Below are 19871 nucleotides of genomic sequence, written 5' to 3'. Positions count from 1 at the left end.
TATTTTCGTCACAGGGTAGTCAATATATTTTTGCTAATAAATGAACAATAAGCTTGTCAAAGAAATTTCTATGACGATGTATTTTAAATTTGATTTAATCGTTCATTGAATTCAACGTTGTCCCAACATTGGCAGCCAACATTACCCCAACATTGCCCCAACGTTGACAGCTAATATTGCCCCAACATTGGCCCAACATTGTCTCAAAGTTGGCAGCCAATATTGTCCCAACATTGACCCAACTTTGGGAGTCAATACTGCCTCAATGTTGGCAGCCAACATTGTCCTAACGTTAGCAGCCAATATTGTTCCAAGATTGACAGCTAACATTCCCCTAACGTTAAATTTTTTGACCTTCCCTTAGATGTTTTTGATGCACGACGTCCACAAAACGTTATGAAATTGTCCTCTACATCACTGGTTGCCATGGACAACAGCGTCTGATCCCCAAACCCAGTGCAACGTGCCATATACTTTTGTAACGCTTGAAAAACCCCCACATGTGTGCGATAAAAGCCTATCCATGCACAAGCAGACGTGTACGTATGACGAAACGATCATCACTCTATCAGAAATGTCAGGAGAGTTCACCCAGCGCAACGTTTTCTGAATGAACTGGGGAATGTCACGTCTGTACACCTCGTCATTGCACTCCCTGGTGAGGAGCCCCAGGAGATCGGAGGCTATCCTGAGGAGATTCATCATTCGTAACGTCGGGAAGACATCTGCGACGTGCGAGCGAGGTTATGAGGGAGATTTCAACTCCATTGCTAGTAAACACTCGTGTCTGGGTGGTAAAATCGGCGGTGCCTCCACTGCATTGACAGCTGCCTGCCAGGGGAATCATGACAGGAGGGACTATCAGAGGAGTTGGAGGAGTGAGAAGAGGTACAGGGGGTTCACTTTTATTCTAGGAGGAATTGGACTCGGCATTGCCTTGTGTGATGCTCCTTATTTCACCAAAGGTCAGTCAACAGTATTCATTTATCAGTTTTTTTTAAGATATCCAAGTACTTTGGCTATTTTTCCCTCAGTGGAATGATTTTCTATTTTTGTAGTCGAACATCAGAGCTCTCATTTGAGCCCCATTTGAACTTAAGTTTCCGGACATTTTACAATGATTTTATTATTTAAACTTTGCATGTGTGGATTCGAATCTCGATGCTGAACCGTTAGAAAACATTTTAAAAATATGAAAAAGTTAGAAAGTTGACTTTTGGAGGAAAATTGAAATAATTTAAAAATTGCATTGTTATAAATAATTTATAAACAATCAATTTTCTTTCGTAAAAATGATTTGTTCGGAATCGTTACAAGTTTATTCATATTCAAAATTTTACCAGAAATCGACACTTGGATATCCTTAATGTATTGTGATATTATAAAAATTCTTCGAGATGGTAAAAATGAAATTTCGTCAATAAATTTATCAATCTTCCATTATTCAATTGCATATAAAGTCATTGTTTAATAATTTTAAACAATGTTTACATTATTAAATGAATTGTCGATTAACTATTCAAATTTTTAATTATTTATTATCGACAAAATTTCTCTTAATATTACTAGAATAATTATTATTGACGATCCCCGATGAATGATTTTTAATTTCTTCGATTTTTCGTTAGAGAAAAGGTTCTTCAGAGCAGCCCAATACGGAAATATTCCTGACTTGAAGAAGGTAATGTTAATTATTTTAGCACAATGATGGTTTTATTTCATTCATGGATTTTTTATTTGTTCTCAGTCGTTGTCTGAAGGAGTCGATGTTGACTCCAAGCATCCTCTGGGCTGGACAGCCCTCCACTCTGCTGCAATTAATGGAAAAACAGAGGCTGTGAAATTTTTGATAAGCAATGGAGCTGATGTCAATGCTGGGGATGAATTCGTTAACGTGTATAAAACTGCGATCGAAAAGGGATTGCATTCTCTGGATGGTAATGATCATCATTTGTTAAGATTTTATTAGATTCAAGTGATTTATCATGATTTTTTATGATTTTTTGAGTGATTTTTCATGTTCTAGAATGCAAAATTCTCTGAAAATAGTCATTATCTTCCTTTTATCTCATTATTAAATTGATTAGTTGGTGTTTATTTATTTTTATTCATTCATTTCTGCGATTGATAAGGCGTATCACTTGCCAGGGGTAGGGGAGGGGGGTCTCAGAATAGTTGACTGATACAGAGCATACGCGAATAGTTCAGGGAAAAAGAAAAAGTAAATTTTGACAAATAGTAGAAAAATGAGAAATTGCAAATATGAAAGCAGATATTTACCAGCAAATTCAAAGAAAAAATATAGCTCAGAACAGACAATATTTGAGAAACGAATTCACGATAAAATATGAACTAATGTTTAATCCTTAATTCAAAGACGCTGAGTTGAAAACATTTTTTGGAAAAAAAAAGAAAACAGAATTTTAATTCATCTCTAATTATTAACGTTGAGAAATGCAGACAGTCTCGATAGTTATTGGCAGCTGTCCCCCCAAAGAATCAATGGATTCCCTTCTAAATTTCTCCCAAGTCAATAATTAATCAAACATTGTTGAACAATCGCGTCAATAAAGAATGATCTGATGATTGGAATTGATTTCAGTCCTTACAAAACGTGAAGAGGAGTTCTCCGATCGTCTCAACAACAGAGCGACGTTCAAGGGATTCACAGCCCTGCATTATGCTGTCCTCGCTGACTCAATATCCTGTGTGAAGGTGCTGCTGGATGCTGGTGCTAATCCCACAATTGAGAATGACACGGGCCATCGAGCGGTGGAGTACGCTCGAGACGACGAGATTAAGGAGTTACTCGTTAAACATGCTGCTAAATATGACGAACTGATGAAGGAGAAGGTATGGGGTATCAATAAATATTATTTAATTTCCCCTTACTTTTCCTTTATTTCACTGACGATTTTTACGGATTCATTAAACAACTCAATGAACACACATTGTTCGTTTTTGTTATTAATAGGGAAGAGCTCTAAAAATTGCATTTTTGGACTTTTTGGATCGTACGGGGTCGATATAACACGAAAAATCCAAAACTTAAATTTGAACGATTACAAAGCTTCCATTCAGAAGCAATAAAAATAACAATGAAATTCCATGATCAGTAAAAAATATAAATTGAACATAATTCAGCAAAATTGCTCATTGAAAAATGTACTAACGTTTTCATGTTCTAGGAAGCTGAAGAACGACGAAGATTTCCTCTTGAACAAAGACTAAAGCAGCACATTGTGGGCCAAGAGGGGCCCATATCAGTCGTTGCCTCAAGTACTTATTGTCCTACGTAGATGCATTTTCTCATTATGAATCAATAGCTACACAGTCCTTCAAAATTCTTAAAATGCCGTAAAATGGCTTAGTTTCTGAGAAGAAAAATGTTAAAGTCCTCGATAATTGTTTATACAAAAATGTCTATAGATGTTGCTTTTTCTAAGGTTTTTTTTCTTGAATTTTATTATGAGAAAAAATTTAGGCTCAAAAGTTTCTATAGAAAAATAAAAATCTATTGACTTTTTCTATCAGGCGTCTCTAGATAACATTCGGCAGATAATGGAGCCGGGCCTTAATTATTTATTTCTTGTCAGCAATAAGAAGAAAAGAAAATGGATGGATTGACGAGGAGCACCCCCTGGTCTTCCTCTTCCTGGGATCATCTGGAATTGGAAAGACAGAACTGGCGAAGCAACTTGCTGCCTACATACACAAGGGTAAACCAGACGGATTCATTCGATTGGACATGTCTGAGTATCAGGAGAAGCACGAGGTTGCAAAGTTAATAGGAGCTCCTCCGGGGTAATTTATCATTCAAATATTCATGATCATTCATCGTTTTATTTGGCTTCTTGCTTGACTGATGTGTTTTGTGGAATTTTTGTTTGCCAGAAAGTGATCACCATGGTCTTGGATTTCCTAGCTTGTAACATTATTACCATTTTTATCTAGTTATGTAGGCCACGATGATGGGGGCCAGCTGACAAAGTTGTTGAAGAAGAAACCGAATGCTGTGGTGCTGTTTGATGAAGTGGATAAGGCACATCCTGATGTTCTCACTGTTCTTCTACAATTATTTGATGAGGTAGAAATCTCGTATGATTATTGGATCATTTTATTCGATTTTGTTGATTTATTAATGGCGAATTCAACTGCTCATTTATAGTACGTGTGTATGTATGTAGGGGAGAGTGGGACAAAATGAAACTGTCAAAAAAACGACTGTTTGACGCAATTCAAGCAAAACAATTTTTTTTTATTAAATTTAGTACTGATGAGCTTAATAATTTCCCATTCAGTAGAATGAAAATTTATTGAGAAGTTTTGACGGGCGAAAATTTTGTCAATGAATTAATTTTTTAAAAATGAAAGTCCTGGCTATACGCTGATTAAACCTTAATTAAATCCGGATTGAAAACGAATTCGAGTCTGGAAAGGGTCTGAATGTAGAATTATTTGGCAGAACAAAATAATACGCAAAATTTTGATGACATTTCAATTGATGATAGTACTATGACAGGAAAAAATAGAAGAAGAGAATAGCGAAAACGAATTTCAAAAAAAGAGAACCCATTTGGAAGTAAATTGCTAATTTGTGAGCAAGAAAAAAATGCAATTGTTCACTTGTTTGGTGTTTGAATTACATTCACAGATTCCCTTCTTCAAAAGTTTTACAGGACTAAATTCCTCATTCCTTTATTCTTCACTCATTGATTCTGATTTAAAAAAATATCGAAATGAATTCAGGGACGATTGACCGATGGCAAAGGCAAGACCATCGAATGTAAAAACGCCATTTTCATAATGACGTCGAACCTAGCAAGTGAAGAAATAGCAGAACATGGCATACAACTGAGGGCTGAAGCTGAGCGTCTCCTCAATCAGAGGCTCGATAAGACCGAGAATGAGGATCAAGCACCAGACCAAATCGTGATATCCAGGAATTTCAAGGATGAAGTGGTGAGTAACGAAGTTTGGAATACCTCTAGCCCCACAAAATTATGGAGAAACATTGCCTAGATGCCTTGTGGTAATTAATTGAAAATCAGTCGTTTTCGAGGCCAATTTTTCGGTCATGACGTCACGAAGTCGGTCAGGTAACGCTTCATTGATCGAAAAAGAAGAGAGTGGGGAGTTGTCTTCCTCCATTGGCCGAGGCGCACTCAAGATTGGGTTAGGTCGACTGGAGCCCCTCTGTGATTGGTTCAGCGCTCGACCATCTGCGTGACGTCATTAGCGACTTCAAAACGTTTGAAATTTTCAACTTTCAACAATTAATTATTAATTAATGAGCAATTTTTCAAACGTTTGCGAATGAAAAATTAATTATTCAGGTCCCAAACTTGAGATTAGAAAATTGAAAAAAATTCATTTAAGTTCCCCATTGAAGACCAAAAATTTTATCGGATTAGTATTATGTAATAATAATGTAATTGAAAATTTAGATTATCAATTATTTCATTATTTCAAATTTCAATGACGATAAGTAAACCTCAATTATTTTAAGGTGCAACTTCTCTTAATGTCGGTAATCTAATGATTGATGCCGATTCCTGCTGATAATTATGTAAAATTAATGAGACGAATAATTATGCAGGTGCGACCCATATTGAAGGCTCATTTTCGTCGGGACGAATTCCTAGGCCGAATCAATGAGATTGTTTACTTCCTGCCGTTTTCCCGTGCTGAATTGATAAAACTAGTCGCTCGTGAATTGGATGCATGGGCGAAGAGGGCACGGGACAGACACATGATCGAATTAAAGTGGGATCGTGAGGTGCTTTCAGCACTTGCTGATGGGTATGATGTTCACTATGGTGCACGATCCATTAAGTATGAGGTCGAGAGGAGGGTGGTTAATCAGTTGGCGGCTGCACATGAACGAGGACAGATCAGTAAACAATTTAATAATCTTTAATGATCGTTTGTGATTGCATGTTCATGGGGTTTTCTCAGAGCCTAATCGATGGTTTGCATTAGAGAAATTGGTTATGATGTTTCTCCGTTGTTTGGGACAATTTTCCGAAGTTGTGGAAAGGAGTAATTCCAGCAATTTTAAGATATTGCCTGATGATATTTATTTATTGATAAAAAATGAAAATAAATAATAATAATAATAATTTAAATTCAGTTAATTTCAATTTCAATTTTCTTAAATTGATTTTTATTAAATAATAATAATTGATTTATTTGTTAATAAATAATAATAATTTATTTATTTATTAATAAATAATAAATTATTTATTTATTATTAGAGCTTATTAAAGTCTATATCCATGACCAAATTCATGAAATTCGATTGATCCCTTGTAACAAATTTTCACAAAAAAAAAAGATTAGTTAACCTAAACTAAATCATTTCTTTTTCAGCTAAAAAATGTTGTGTCAAATTGAAAGCCAAATGGCACGAGAATGGAGTTTCAATAGGACTATCGGTGCGACCAGCTGGAGTAAAAGACTTCGTGGACATCGATGAAACAGACAATGTCATAAAAAACGTAAATTCAAAATTCTGACCATTGTCCATTGAACGTAAATAAATTGCCAAACGCCCAATACTCGCCCAAACTCGTCATTTCGCGCTGATAAATAATTCATCAAGATATTCTGAAAAGCATGATTCAGGGATTAGAGATGTACTACAATTCGTTATTTTGTAGGTTGTATCTAAATATAATGGATGAAAGAGACCAGAGGTAGAGATATTTGATGTAAATATGATGATTATTCTTTATTTTGAATAAATCGATCAATATAGAATACATAACATGAAAATATTTGGTTCCACATCACATTTAAGATACAGTATATAAGTTTCAAGACGAATTTCGAACAACCACGGATTATTTAATAATTTTTGGGTACACGGCAAATTTCTTCAATGAAAACTAAGTCCAGAAAATGTGACACACAAATAGAAAAAAAAATTGCTGATTTTTTTCTGAATAATTTCAATTACGTAACAGTTTTACCTGTTTTAGTTGTGAACTGAATAATTTTTTAAATTAATTTTTCAATTAAAATAGTTGCCGTTGAGGTATTTGATTTAATAATTACAGTATCAAGAATAGAACATCACGAAACGTTATGCAGAACAGGATAGAACACAGACACATCAGTTAGTTTGATCAACATGATTGTTATCAATTGAAAAATATGATTTATGTATTTAACCATTTGATTTTCACTGGAATTCTGTCAAAATTTGATCTCCCGATATATTGAAATTATTCCAAATTGGCAAGTCAAGAGCATTTCGCTGATTGTTTATTCCTCACGACGACAAGTATAATTAATATGTTTTCATGACTTCTTTGATATTTTATGATTTATTTAATCATTATTCAAACCTCCTTGTCTCTGTGCTCGATAAATTTCATTATTCCTCTTTAATATAAATATCTAGTTTGATATTTTTATATAATAAGTATATGTTTTTTAATAATCCTTTTATAGAGCTATATATAGAAATACTGTAGGTGTATAATAGAATAAGCGTACGATTCGGACCACGCTCTTATGGCTGAGCGTTATTTATTCACTCCTCAAAAGTATATTTTGTGATATATTCGTATTATCATGCTTAATAACAATAGTTATATTATCTCCATAGAACTAGATATTTTTTCAACAACAATTTTGAAAAAAACTCCATTTTTCTGTTTGTTATTTTATATATTTTTAATATTATCGCTCAAGTTAGATTTTCAATAGTTATTTATCATAAATGATTATCAAACGATTTGAAATTATAGTGTTGGAGGCGAAAATTCATTGAACCGTTTATTTATCATTTATCAAAGGCAGAATAATGTGAAAATCAGAGGAAGAGAGGGGATCGAGCTATTTAAACAATAAAAAGCGTCATTATTGATATGTCGTGTCGAATATTGGTCGAAAAAGTACTTTGCAGTGGTATACATTCAATAAGTTAATTTAAGGTGGTTTTCCGTAGTTTTTTTGTGTAAAAATCAGACTTCAATTGCGGCCGGTCTGTTCATTTTTTGAGACAATTGTTGAGATTTATTGCAATTTCTTTTTTAATTGTTTTCTGATCCGTTTATTTGGATCAAAGTGATTCTACTTGAAAATTCTGTCGAGTTGTACCGGCATTAGAACTCGTGGGATTCGCCCAGATAAATTCCTGACAATTTTTTTTATACTTCAATGACACGTGCATAAAGTCAAATATCTCTTAATTGTCCAACTCATTTCAGTTTGAGAGTCAAGACCTTAGCGAATGTTATGAAATCTTATTCTTTTATTTTAGTACATTTTTTTCATTCATAAAGACAGGCTTATTCAGGCTGTATCATTTAAGAAATGAAGATGGAAAAAAAATTATATCAGACGTAAGTACCATAATGGAATTATGTCTTTTCCCTGAATGAAAAATAATGTTAAACATCTTTTGTAAAATTCTAGTACTTCACTTTCATTGCCATTTAACATTTTATTAACTTGTAAATTATTCATTGTTATTAAAAAATTGATAATAACAGTGCCATAATTCCATTAGGGTAAAATATTGTTGTGCATTTTTTGCGTTGCTCGGCTCGATCGATCGTGAAAATATTTTTATTATCATTACGAATAAGCGCGACCAGTTAGGCCATTTGATTATTCATTATTTATTCGATAAATAAATTTTCCATTACTCATTTTTCTTTTAATTTGTGATCATTTGTATTATCTTGTCATGTTTGAGTGGTTTCTCTTCACCTCATTCATGACATATTGTACTGGCTCATGTTTTTATCAGCTATTTTGAATAATGCGGATAGATTGAATTTTTAATTGTAAATCGTGACAATTCAATGTTTCACATCTTGTTCGACACTATTATCTTGATAATGAGTGATTTCAGGAGGAATGATCATTATTGAGACGATGAGATATTCAACAACATGCGAAAAATGTAATTGTTATGTTTGTTTTACCACTGCATGAACTCCTGCATTTGGGAATTTATTTAATGCAGTGTATGCCACATGGCGATACCTTTTCGAGGAGATTGTGTGATTTTAGTCCAGTGCTCACGACTTGGATTCATTTCCGCATTTCCACCGGAGGAATTTCCGTCTATCGATGGGCCAATGATGCAGGAACCGATGATTGCATTGCCACCGATTAGTTCACTGCTTGCATCTAGCACGCACACCTGAGCAAAAAAAAAATATCTGTGATGACAAAATGAAAGAAAAAGTTGATCATAACTTGAAATTTCTTAAAATTTTCACTGAACAGTTAGCTTCATTATATGAACTTGTGCAAATTGTGTCGGGTATCATTGAAAAAACAGCAATTGTATGGGGCAAAATGGGTCATGTTTGATGGCTAATAATTCAAAATCATCAGATTGAAATGCAACATTATTTTTTTTTCGTTTCAAATATATTTTTTTAGATTTTGAAATATGTTTCGATTCATTCGAATGGCATCAAAAGATGCCAATGATCTAAACATTTCCATTTTATCCCACCCTCTCCTCCCTCAATTACCTCAATAGCAGAAGAAGTTAATGCACTCGCAGGAATATTGAAAGACATGGCTTCATTCCAAACTGGACACTTTGTAGCTTTCTTCACCTCAGTCTTTTTCTTCTTCACTCGTCTGTCGCCGGACAGGAGACTGACCTTCACGAACGGATCCAGAGTGTCTTTCTCCTGTTAAAGACCGATGAAGTATAAAATAATCGTCGAGAATTGCGTAACCATCAGGCCTACCTGAGGGGAGAACAGATTTCTCGCTTTGAGTATCAAAACCGTGAGCCTCTCAGCACTCGGCAGGTACGAAAGCGACAGCAGAACTTCCTGGATCTCTTCGGGCGGTTTCTTCTCACCCGCAATCTCCCCCCAAATCTCTATGGATGAGCTCGAGGAATCCAGTTCAAGCTCCTCCATCGCTATCCTCACTGAGCCCACTACATCGTTTCTCGAATAACGATCATAATCAAATACCTGAAATCAAATAGAATTAATTGACACCTTAAAATGTTGAGTACAAAAATCTTAATAATCAGAGTTTTGGATATATTTTTATTTATTTTCAAAATAGTTCTTCTTCACTTGTGACCCTTAATTTGTTCCTTGTGACCTTCATGACTTTTATTCTGACCCTTGCGACTCTTATTCTGGTCCTTGTGGCCCTTATTCTGACCCTCGTAACTCTTATTTTGACTCTTATGATCCTTGTGACTCTTATTCTGACCCTCATGACCCTTGAGACTCTTATTCTGACCCCCGTGACCCTCATTCTGATCCTCATGTCCCTTGTGACCCTGAATTTCGGAGTCTTAATTTCGCGTACCAAATTTTTATCACCAGAAGTCGCTGTAGATTTTTATAATATAGAGAGACAACCGTTTGATTTTAAAGTACGTCAGAATAAAATTCTTGCCTGAAGTACTAATGTCTTGTCCTGAAGATCATCATGACTGACAGGAAACTTGAAATGCTGATCGAACAACGGATTGGGCTCGTTCCTGTGAATAGGTGTCTGTCGTTTCTTGTTGTCCACTTCAGGACTGAGTGTGAGTTTAACAAAAGGATCATTGAAGCCACCCTGATCAGTTCCCGCGAGGTCATGCGCCTCAATGAGATGAACATGAAGATCCGACCTGTCAAAGTCGTACTTGAGGCGCAAATGGAGTCTCCCAAGACTCTTTCCAGTTCTGAATCAAATTAAATTAAATGCATCAGATCCAATCACTATTACCACGGCTTTGAAATAACGTGATCAACTGATTATCTCTTTGATGAGAGTTTTACGAGTACTAACGTTTGATCAGTCCTGCGTGCACTGAGGAATAATGGACCATCGCGACGCTGATAGAGATCCGGCTGCAGGGATCCCAGGGGTGAGGCTGGAGGCGCTGGTCCTCCATCACTTTGCGGAGGTAAATGGGTAATGTGAATGCATGGTTCGGTTATTCGAGTATACGAATGGTCGGGGAAAACCTCAGTTTTCATTATTATGGGGATAAGAGGAAACTCAAGTTATTCTAGTGGGATTCCCCCGATAACTAAATTCTTGACAATTTTTTTACACGTTAATGACACGTGCATAAAGTCAAATATCTCTTAATTATCCAATTAATTTCTGTTTGAGAGACACGGCATTGGGGAATGTTATGGAATCTTGTGCTTTCATCTTATTTCACTAGAGATGTACGCGCGCTACGCGCGCGTATGCTTTTACGTGTGGCGCTTTAATGTGATTTTTCATTTCGTTTTATTGTATTTAGAAAAAAAGAATAAATAAATATATATATCCGAATAAACCGGCGACAAAAAACGTTACATTGGATTTTTTTATAATGGATTTTCCCATTTAGAATGACGGGATCCTTCAGACTGTATTATTTATGGAATGAAGATGACGTGAATACTGTAATGCAATTGTGTAATTTCCGGAATGGAAAACAATGGTAAACATCTCGAGTTATTTAAACTACGAAAAATAAATTAATTTCAGGTGATTTTTCCGTTTTTTTTGTGTAAAAATCAGACTTCAGCTGCGGCCAGTCTGTTTATTTTTTGAGATAAGTCTATTCTGTAACGGTGAGTGATCTGTGAGTTCCATATTTTTTAACATTTCTCTCCGTGTATTGAAGAATCGGAAGATTAATGGCCATCCCTCCATGAAACATACTTCACCGTCAGAGCAAATATTTTCTCTCAGTGCGATTCGACATTTTCTTTGCAGAGGAAAATTGAAAATTTTCAATGCATAATTTTCTCGAAATTAGCTCTAATTATTCAACCCACCTGAGACACGCTCTGGGTGGTGGAATGAGAAGTGGAGAGAGACACCGACTCCCCGACTTGGCAGCCCCAATGGTAGACGTTACACAAGAGGAACTCCCAACTGTTGCCAAAGACGATAATGAACTTTGCGATGGTGAAGCTGTACCGCTGTGCACACTACCAGTGCAGCTAGCTGGACTACCGCATCTAGCGTCGAGTGAGGCTGCTCGTGCTGGTGATGGTGACCTATGAATATTCAATGACATTGCCATTGTGTACCTGGTACTCGTGTACTTGAGCCCATCAAATATTGATTTCTTCTGATGACAACGGGAGTCACGAGGAAAGAGAATATTTACGAAAGTACTTGTGCCACTGAGCTCCCCCCCTGGAGATGGTGGATTATTAATACTCAAGGGGTACGCAATTACCTTGAACTCCGGTTGGGCGGGTAGGAGGAGGCTGCGTGCAAGGGATCGTGATGGTGGTGTCGGCCATCTGGACCGAATGCTCGAATTTGGGGGGAGGAGCCACGGTGGCCTGATGAGCCTGGTGCACCTTCCAGAGAACCCTGAGAACTTATTGATGGATTTCGAGCTAGCACTCTGCCACCAGGTCCCTGCACTGGTGGACCTACCGTGCACGGGTAGCTTCTACTCTGGTGGGGCAATCCACCTGATGGTTCAATTCATTTCACATTTATATGAGTTGGAATATATTGGTGAAACGCGTGCACGTATGAAAAAATCATATGGAGAATTCGAACATTTCCTATAGGATTTTTCAGATAGGATTTCTTGTAGGATTTCCTATGGGATATTCTATAAGATTTTTAGTAGGATTTCGTATGAAATTTAGGGTCGTAGGGGTCAGAATGAGGGCTAAGAGTCATTGGGGGGTCATATAAGGGTCATATGAGGGTCACATGGGGACATGGGGGTTATGCAGAGGTTGTATGAGGATCAAATGACCTTCATATGACCCTCATACGACCCCCCATATAAGGGTCATATAAGGGTCATATGGGGATCATGAGGGAGTCATGTAAGGGTCATGTGGGTCATATAAGGGCCATATGAGGGTCTTATGGGGGTCACATGGAGGTTATACAGAGGTCATATGATTACTCCATTACGTCCAGAAAAATGAATTATTCGAATAAAACAGTAAATTTGAGTGACACTTAGAATTAATTTTTATTTGCACTTTTCTTCGGAACAGACGAATGTTTTTTTTTTCAATATAAACTCATTTTTCCTGTACTGAAATGAAGACTGGAGATTTTAAATGAACGAATCTATTAAAATGTAATAACTCTCCATTGGCAACAAATAAATACGTTCATTCCATTCTAATAAAGAATTCATTCGGAATGAATGAATTTTCGTTCAATTTAATTGAAACATTTCCATCGAAACTCACTAATATGTGAGTTCATCGATTGCCAACAGAAATATTTTTGAAATATCATTTGAACGTGATAAATCTTAGTTGAGTCAAATAAATAGTTCTTTAAACATAAAAACATGTTCCATGTCAACATTCATTAATAATCCTTTGTTTGCATCAAGTCAATTCTATTTGAGTCTCCTAGAGGATTTAATTGCAGTGAATGAATATTTCATCATAATCAAAACATTCTCATTGAAATGAACATTTGTTGAATTCCAAAAGCATCCAGCAGTAATATCGTTGAAATAAATGAAAAAAATTCCAAATAAGCATATTATTTCATTCGAGTGCGTCATTTCTCTGTGCACTGAATGAGAAATAAACCACAAGAATTGTTGGCATCTCTCATTAAACTCCCACTCCCCCCGAATGAATAAATAATTTACCATCTGAGGCTGAAGACGCTGATGATGGCTGGATGGCATGATGCTCCTTGGCAACATTGAACTCCTGAAAATGAAAAAATTTATTATTAACGGAACTGCATAATTCCCCGGTATATGCATATGCCAGCGCTCTGGCGTCATCGGGAACAGTGAGATCCCATTCTACATGCGGTTTACAAATTTCTATTACAAGCGCCACCCACAAGCGGCCACAAGCGGCTGGGGTGTGGGATGCCCTTTCATTATGCCCTTTTCCTGTCAAATTCGATACTCCTCTTTACAATTAATTGTTTATAATCATTTTCATTGCAAAAAGTAATACGACCGATGAGAATCATATGTTCTGATTTATCAGCTCTTCAATTTTCATATTTCAATGAATGATTTGCTCATGGTATAATTCCTATGCTCAGTGAATAGGATTTTAATCATAATTACAATTCAATTCCTTCTAGAACACACTTTAGAGCGGGAATTTCGGGAATTCAATGTTTGTTGATAGTCTGGTAAAAGTCGGTGTCCACTGTTATCAATTTTTCGGTAGTTCACACGCCAATTAATTAATTAATCATACACTGCCGAAACGAGTTCTCCCACTGTGGGGGGGCTCTGGTATTTTAACGGTGGGGGTCTAAAACCGCTTTCAAATTCACCCTCTTTTATTCAGATTTTTCGGAGTTTTGCCATTTTTTTTCGAGAATTTACGAACTATTTTTTTGGGCGCTCGGTTGTAAAGTGAATATATAATCGCTCAAGGGCAGGGATAGGTGGAAAAAATTAATAAATAGGCGAATGGACTGATTTTTAGTCCCAATTTAAAGGGACAGAATTCAAGGGAATAACTGAATTTCAACAGAATTTTTGAATTAATTAATCTGTTGTTCATCTCATCCATATAATGGCTCAGAATATTGTCGTCTCGTATTTTCAGCATTTGCTGTTGAAACATGAAATCTGTATAAGAAATATATTGCCCCAAAAAATTTCGAAGTTCTGCTTTTTTTCCATTTGGGAGGTACTCTCAGCGACAAATTTTAAAAATATTCCCCCCAATATCCTCATATGTATATGTAATAGAAAAAATGCTGAATACTTTTGGGATTTCTCTTGAATTCAATGCAATTGAAACGATAAATTTGTATGTGGGGGAGGGCGGGAGCGAGGCGAGCGGAGCGAGCAAGGACGGAGTCCCCTAGCTAAAAATAAAAATTTAATTTGGAATATAGAGTCACAGCTTTTTTTACTCAAATCAGAAATTTTATATTTGGATATCAATATTATTTGTCCAAAGTGAAAAAATCGATCATCATTTTCACTATATTGTATTCCGATTCTCCAATCTTTAACGTAAAAAATGTGAGATAATCTCATAATTGTAGTTATTAATTCTAATCAAGTTTGTTCGAAGGAAACCTTAGTAACCCCAATATTAAAGTAGAATTATTCTATTTTCCTCTGGGCTAAATGATTTGAACAATTATGATTCGTTCATTCATTCTTCATCGAATGGTATTCAATTCTCTTTTGTTTGTTAAGTGTTAGGCTTTTTGTTTGTTATGATTGTACTCATAAAAACCGCCCTAATTTCTCCATTAGAGGCATCAAGACTAGATGAGTTTCGCAACTTGCGACGAAGTAAGAATTCTGAATTCGTATTTAAACTCGAGAGTTTTTCCATCGACACGGAATACATTCAGGCTTCAACTGCTGACTAACTCCATCGTTTTTATTCAAATTTGAAATTACTGATGCAGGGCTCATACATATTGAAGACCGCTCCACATAAATAAATTTCCTCGCTTCCTTTTTTTCCGGATTAACGGGGATGGCCTGCATGACATTTTATTCTCGTACCCTGCATGAGGATTTCCTTGCTTTCAGATGTTGGGGTGAAAGTGGTGGCTCGGAGTTGGCTGGGACGACGTAGGAAATGGTTTCGAAGTAAAGGGGGCAGAGTTACGTTTTCCCTTTCTTCTGGCTTTTACGCGGATCGATAGTATTTTAGGAACAACCTGAAATACATCGGGGATGAATACAATGGGACTTTCCTATTCACTTTTTTATTGAGTGGGAGAGAGGCTTTCAGGAGGGATTAATTGCGAGGGTGATACAATAATTGCTTGAGTAATTATGGAAAATTAATCTTTTGTTTCAAACGTAAGATGTCTTCTTCGAGTTATAAAATAATTTGGACCCTTGTGACCCTTACATTCTGACTTCCATGACCCTCATTATAACCCTCGTGACCCTTATTTTCACCCTGGTGACCCTTAGTTTCTGACCTTTGGGTTTTGATTCCCATGTCTCTTATTTGGAGCCTTACTCTGACCCTTGTAACTCTTAATCTGATCCTGGTGACACTTATTTAGACCTTTAATATCTGACTTTAATTATTCTGACTCTCGGGACCCTTATTCTGACCCTCGGGATCATTATTTTGACCCTTGTGGTCCTCATTCTGATCCTCATGACCCTTATTTTGATCCTCGTGGCCCTTATTCTATAAGGGCTATCCCTTATTCTGATCCTTGTGACCCTTATTCTGACTCTCGGGATTCTTATTTTGACCCTCGTGGTCCTTATTCTGATCCTCATGACCCTTATTTTGACCCTCGTGGGCCTTATTCAGACCCTCCTAGCCCTTATTCTGATCCTTGTGACCCTTAATCCGATCCTCGTGATCCTTATTTTGACTCTTATAACATCTCAAGTGATGAAAAAACGTTTCATTTTAAGATATTCGAAATTTAAATCATCGCAAAGGCACCCGATAAGACAAATTTTTCTGTCTAATGTCTTGAATTAAGACATCTGTAGACCCTAGTGTTTACAGTATTTAGGAGACACTTTGTAAATAATCTGCGGCACGATGTTTCATCTCTTCTATATGGATGAGTCCATTCCATCAGAGTGCACTGAAATTTATCAAAATGAGTCCGTTCGGAATAAATATTCTTTCCCTAAGTTTATGCCTCCAATATAACTTTTGATAACTCCGGATTAACTGAACAACTCACGCAGAAAATTCGAAATGGGACAACTCCTGTTGTGTAATCTCACAGCTGAGTGACTCAGGGCTATCATATCTCAAGTTTATGGATTACTAACCAGAGAGTTTTAGAGCTGCTGGATGTGACAGAAACTTTGAAACTCAAGGATAAATAAAGTTATTGGTGATGCCACAACAAGATGTTTCCATAAAATTGTCGAATGAGCAGGTCGAGAGGGACGAGGAAATGGGATTTTTACGAGGTGCGTCATTACGTCGTTAACGCGTAATTGTAAAATTTCAATTTCCATGTTCCATGGTCTATGATCTTTATTGTGATCCTTGTGATCCTCATTATACCCCTCGTGATCCTTCATTTCTGACCTTTAATTTTGGAGTCTTAATTTTGAGTAGCAAATTTTCATCAGCAGAAGCCGTTTTGGATTATTTGTAATGTAAGAGAGATAAGAGAGATATAGAGACTCATATTTTGACTCTTGCGACCCTTAGTTTCTGACCCCAATGACCCTTATGCGGAACCTTAATCTGACCCTTGTGACCCTTATTTGGATCTTTATTCTGATCCTCATTACAACCCATGTGACCCTTATATTGGCCCTGGTGACCCTTATTTAGACCCTTGATACCCTTGTTACCCTCATTTGCACCCTTATTCTGACCCTCGTGAGCCTTATTTTGGCCCTTGTGACCCTCAACGTTGGAGTCTTAATTTCAAGGACCAAATTTTCATCACCAGAAGTCGATTTTGATTTTTATAATATAGAGAGATTCATGATGTAACGCGGTACGATAATGATAAACGAAAATTCATTCGAGTGCCGTGAAGCGCAAACATTGTGAGATTTAAGGATATCCAACTACTTTGGCTATTTTTTCTCCAGTGAAATGTCTCTCTACTTTTATAGTCAAACATCAGAGCTTTCACCAAAATTAATATTCAAAATTTTACCAGAAATCGATTTTGTGCCTAGAAAATTGGGTTTACGAAAGTTTAAACAATTTCAATTATTTATTTACTATAGAAGATACCTGGATACCCTTAAGTAATTGAAAATAATTTACTTTAAAAACAAATAAATAAAAATTGATTTAAAAAAATGAATGAATTGAATTTAAAAATTGACAAAAGTTCAATTGACCAAAAGTTCACTTTCCTGAGTTGAATTTAAGCAGGCTTTTTAATGAACAATGTTTTTAGACGTGTGACTAACACTACACCATTGCCGAGAATATCCACTATCGCCGATGGAATTGCACGTACGTAATGTCCTTAGCAACGTGAAAGGAATATCGGTCAGCGTTAAAATTGTTGTGGTGCATGGACACGCAAATTTCATCCAGGCACACTATGACCGGAATCAGACCAAACTAATGCTATTAATATTGACAATGTCATAACCCAATAAAAAAATCGATTGGAGCTGCAGCTAAATATGAATTGGAGTTTAATTCCATATCCCCTCAATTACGAAGATCGATGGCTCATCTGGAGATACAGATCCTATTGTTATACCGACTAGTTGATATCGGATGAGCGCTCACAGTCGGATTTAAACACGGAGAATCCGAAATGATAAACCATCTAAACGCTCTATTAAATGGAGAACAGTTGCACGAGATGGAATGAGTGTTCGATACTATTGTGACGCTTCAGCCAGATGAATTCAATTATTTCTGTCGCAATTTTAATTATTTCCTCGAAATAATCCAGCTGCAAGGGTCTTGTAGAATTAAATCACGTACAGGGTATTCGTTAATTATTCGTCATTGATTATTTTTCCCGCGAATTATAACTTTAATGAGTGTAAGAAATTGATCCCATCAAATTCTTCCTGCCATTATTTTTTAAAATAACAGTTATCATTTAATTTTTCGGATATTTCGAGATGTTTTCTAGATTTTAATCTTCTTCCTAAATTCGAAAGAATTAATTTCTCATGAGACTCTGTGTTATTTTTGCACTTTCAATTGAATTATTATTAATAATACTAGACTGACAATTGGGCATAAACTCGTTGTGGTTATACTACTTTAATCATCAATAAAAATCTGTTTGGGCCAGATAAATCGAAAGAGATATTTTCGATAACGAAAGGAAAAATATTATTGATCCAGTGAATTATTTGTTGTTTGGGCTTTTTGGAATACTGTGTGTAATGTTTCGAGACGCAATCAATTTGAAACACCTCGGTTTAATTCATATGTTAATTCCAGTTGATTGATCTTCCGGTCGGAGCGGTAACTCCCAGGAATAGGGACACATCTATAATGCGTTAATTATCGCGAATGTGTTGTTAAATGTCTCGCAGACTGCACCTTTGTTGATTTTCGAATCGATCAGGGGTATTGACTTCATTCTATTTTTCAGGATAATTAATTAATTCTGTGGGAGAAGAACATTTGAATTATCTCGCATTGATAGATTTTTTTAGAGTAAAATTAGAAAAGAGAAGTTTTATCAAAAAATTCATCAGCTGCAGAAGAGGCTTTGTGACATTTTTTGCTAAAACCACTAGTTTTAGATAAAAAATGAGATTTAGATTATAAATGAGATCATTGCTTGAACAACACAGAGTACGAAGCTATCAACATGTAATCATTCTCTATTGAGATCAAACAAATCGTCCATTTCATCGTAATAAATAATTCATTTGAAATGAATAAATTATCCATCTCACATGACTGCTACATTTCCATTTAAACAAATTCATGAATCATCCCAATGAAAAAACACAGTTAAAATGACTAGAAAAATTCCAATTCAAGAGTTCTCCTCAACTCAAATGCACAATTTCTCAGTGAGAAGTGGTAAAGCGGTATAAGTCAGTTTTGACTGTTGGCCAGTTTTCAATGAATATCTCGGAATCTAAGCGAGACAGAAAAATTGTTGTTATAACCTTTTTTGTAGAACCAATTGAGAGCTACAACAAATATAATTATGAAAATTTCACTATCTCTCTTAGATTCGGAAATATTCTTCAAAAACTAAACGGGGAGATAAGTCGACTTAAACCGTTTTACCACTTCGCTACTGAATTCATCAATTGAGCTCATCAATTTAGGCTCGTCACAAAGGGAAAGAATTGTTCTTTGTATCGGAAAAAAAATTATTAAATTTTGTCAACATTTCAACATCTCCTTAACAATTAAAGAAAAGTCAAAAGTGTCCGGTTTACCCCAACCTCCCGTGAAAATTTCCATACGATTTTTTCATACGTGATCACTTCGAAAAGCTATGAAAAGCGATTATTACCTCTGAACTAGTGGTTGACG

The 19871-nt window shown here is 35.9% G+C and overlaps 2 protein-coding genes across 2 annotated transcripts in view; one reads left to right on the top strand and one right to left on the bottom strand.

Annotated features, from left to right (window-relative positions):
- The first annotated feature begins 518 nt into the window (after nucleotides 1–518).
- Nucleotides 519–7876, top strand: LOC107041113 (caseinolytic peptidase B protein homolog). The gene is made up of 10 exons (XM_015261511.1): nucleotides 519–965; nucleotides 1629–1681; nucleotides 1748–1937; nucleotides 2603–2853; nucleotides 3189–3279; nucleotides 3597–3804; nucleotides 3955–4087; nucleotides 4750–4962; nucleotides 5600–5897; nucleotides 6373–7876. Exons 1-10 carry the CDS (start codon nucleotides 611–613, stop codon nucleotides 6516–6518), a joined length of 1938 nt encoding a protein of 645 aa, XP_015116997.1. The 5' UTR covers nucleotides 519–610; the 3' UTR covers nucleotides 6519–7876.
- Nucleotides 6715–19871, bottom strand: part of LOC107041114 (synaptotagmin-6) — a 28484-nt gene continuing 15327 nt past the window's right edge. The window contains exons 3-10 of the mRNA XM_015261512.1: nucleotides 13589–13652; nucleotides 12182–12425; nucleotides 11772–11996; nucleotides 10783–10890; nucleotides 10402–10675; nucleotides 9729–9962; nucleotides 9504–9668; nucleotides 6715–9163 (exon numbers count right to left, since the gene is read on the bottom strand). Coding sequence (XP_015116998.1) covers nucleotides 8975–9163; nucleotides 9504–9668; nucleotides 9729–9962; nucleotides 10402–10675; nucleotides 10783–10890; nucleotides 11772–11996; nucleotides 12182–12425; nucleotides 13589–13652 — 1503 coding nt within the window. The 3' untranslated portion in view covers nucleotides 6715–8974. The remainder of the gene's footprint in view (nucleotides 9164–9503; nucleotides 9669–9728; nucleotides 9963–10401; nucleotides 10676–10782; nucleotides 10891–11771; nucleotides 11997–12181; nucleotides 12426–13588; nucleotides 13653–19871) is intronic.

This window comes from Diachasma alloeum, unplaced genomic scaffold, assembly GCF_001412515.2.
Source record: "Diachasma alloeum isolate Michigan unplaced genomic scaffold, Dall2.0 Dall_scaffold_00354, whole genome shotgun sequence".
Classification (NCBI taxonomy): domain Eukaryota; kingdom Metazoa; phylum Arthropoda; class Insecta; order Hymenoptera; family Braconidae; genus Diachasma; species Diachasma alloeum.
This window is presented reverse-complemented; position numbering and strand designations above follow the sequence as displayed.

Coding starts and splice junctions, on each gene's coding strand:
- LOC107041113 (XM_015261511.1), top strand. CDS start 611: ATGAACTGGGGAATGTCACGTCTGTACACCTCGTCATTGCACTCCCTG. Junction 2,854..3,188: donor ACGAACTGATGAAGGAGAAG/GTATGGGGTATC, acceptor TTCATGTTCTAG/GAAGCTGAAGAACGACGAAG. Junction 3,280..3,596: donor CATATCAGTCGTTGCCTCAA/GTACTTATTGTC, acceptor ATTTCTTGTCAG/CAATAAGAAGAAAAGAAAAT.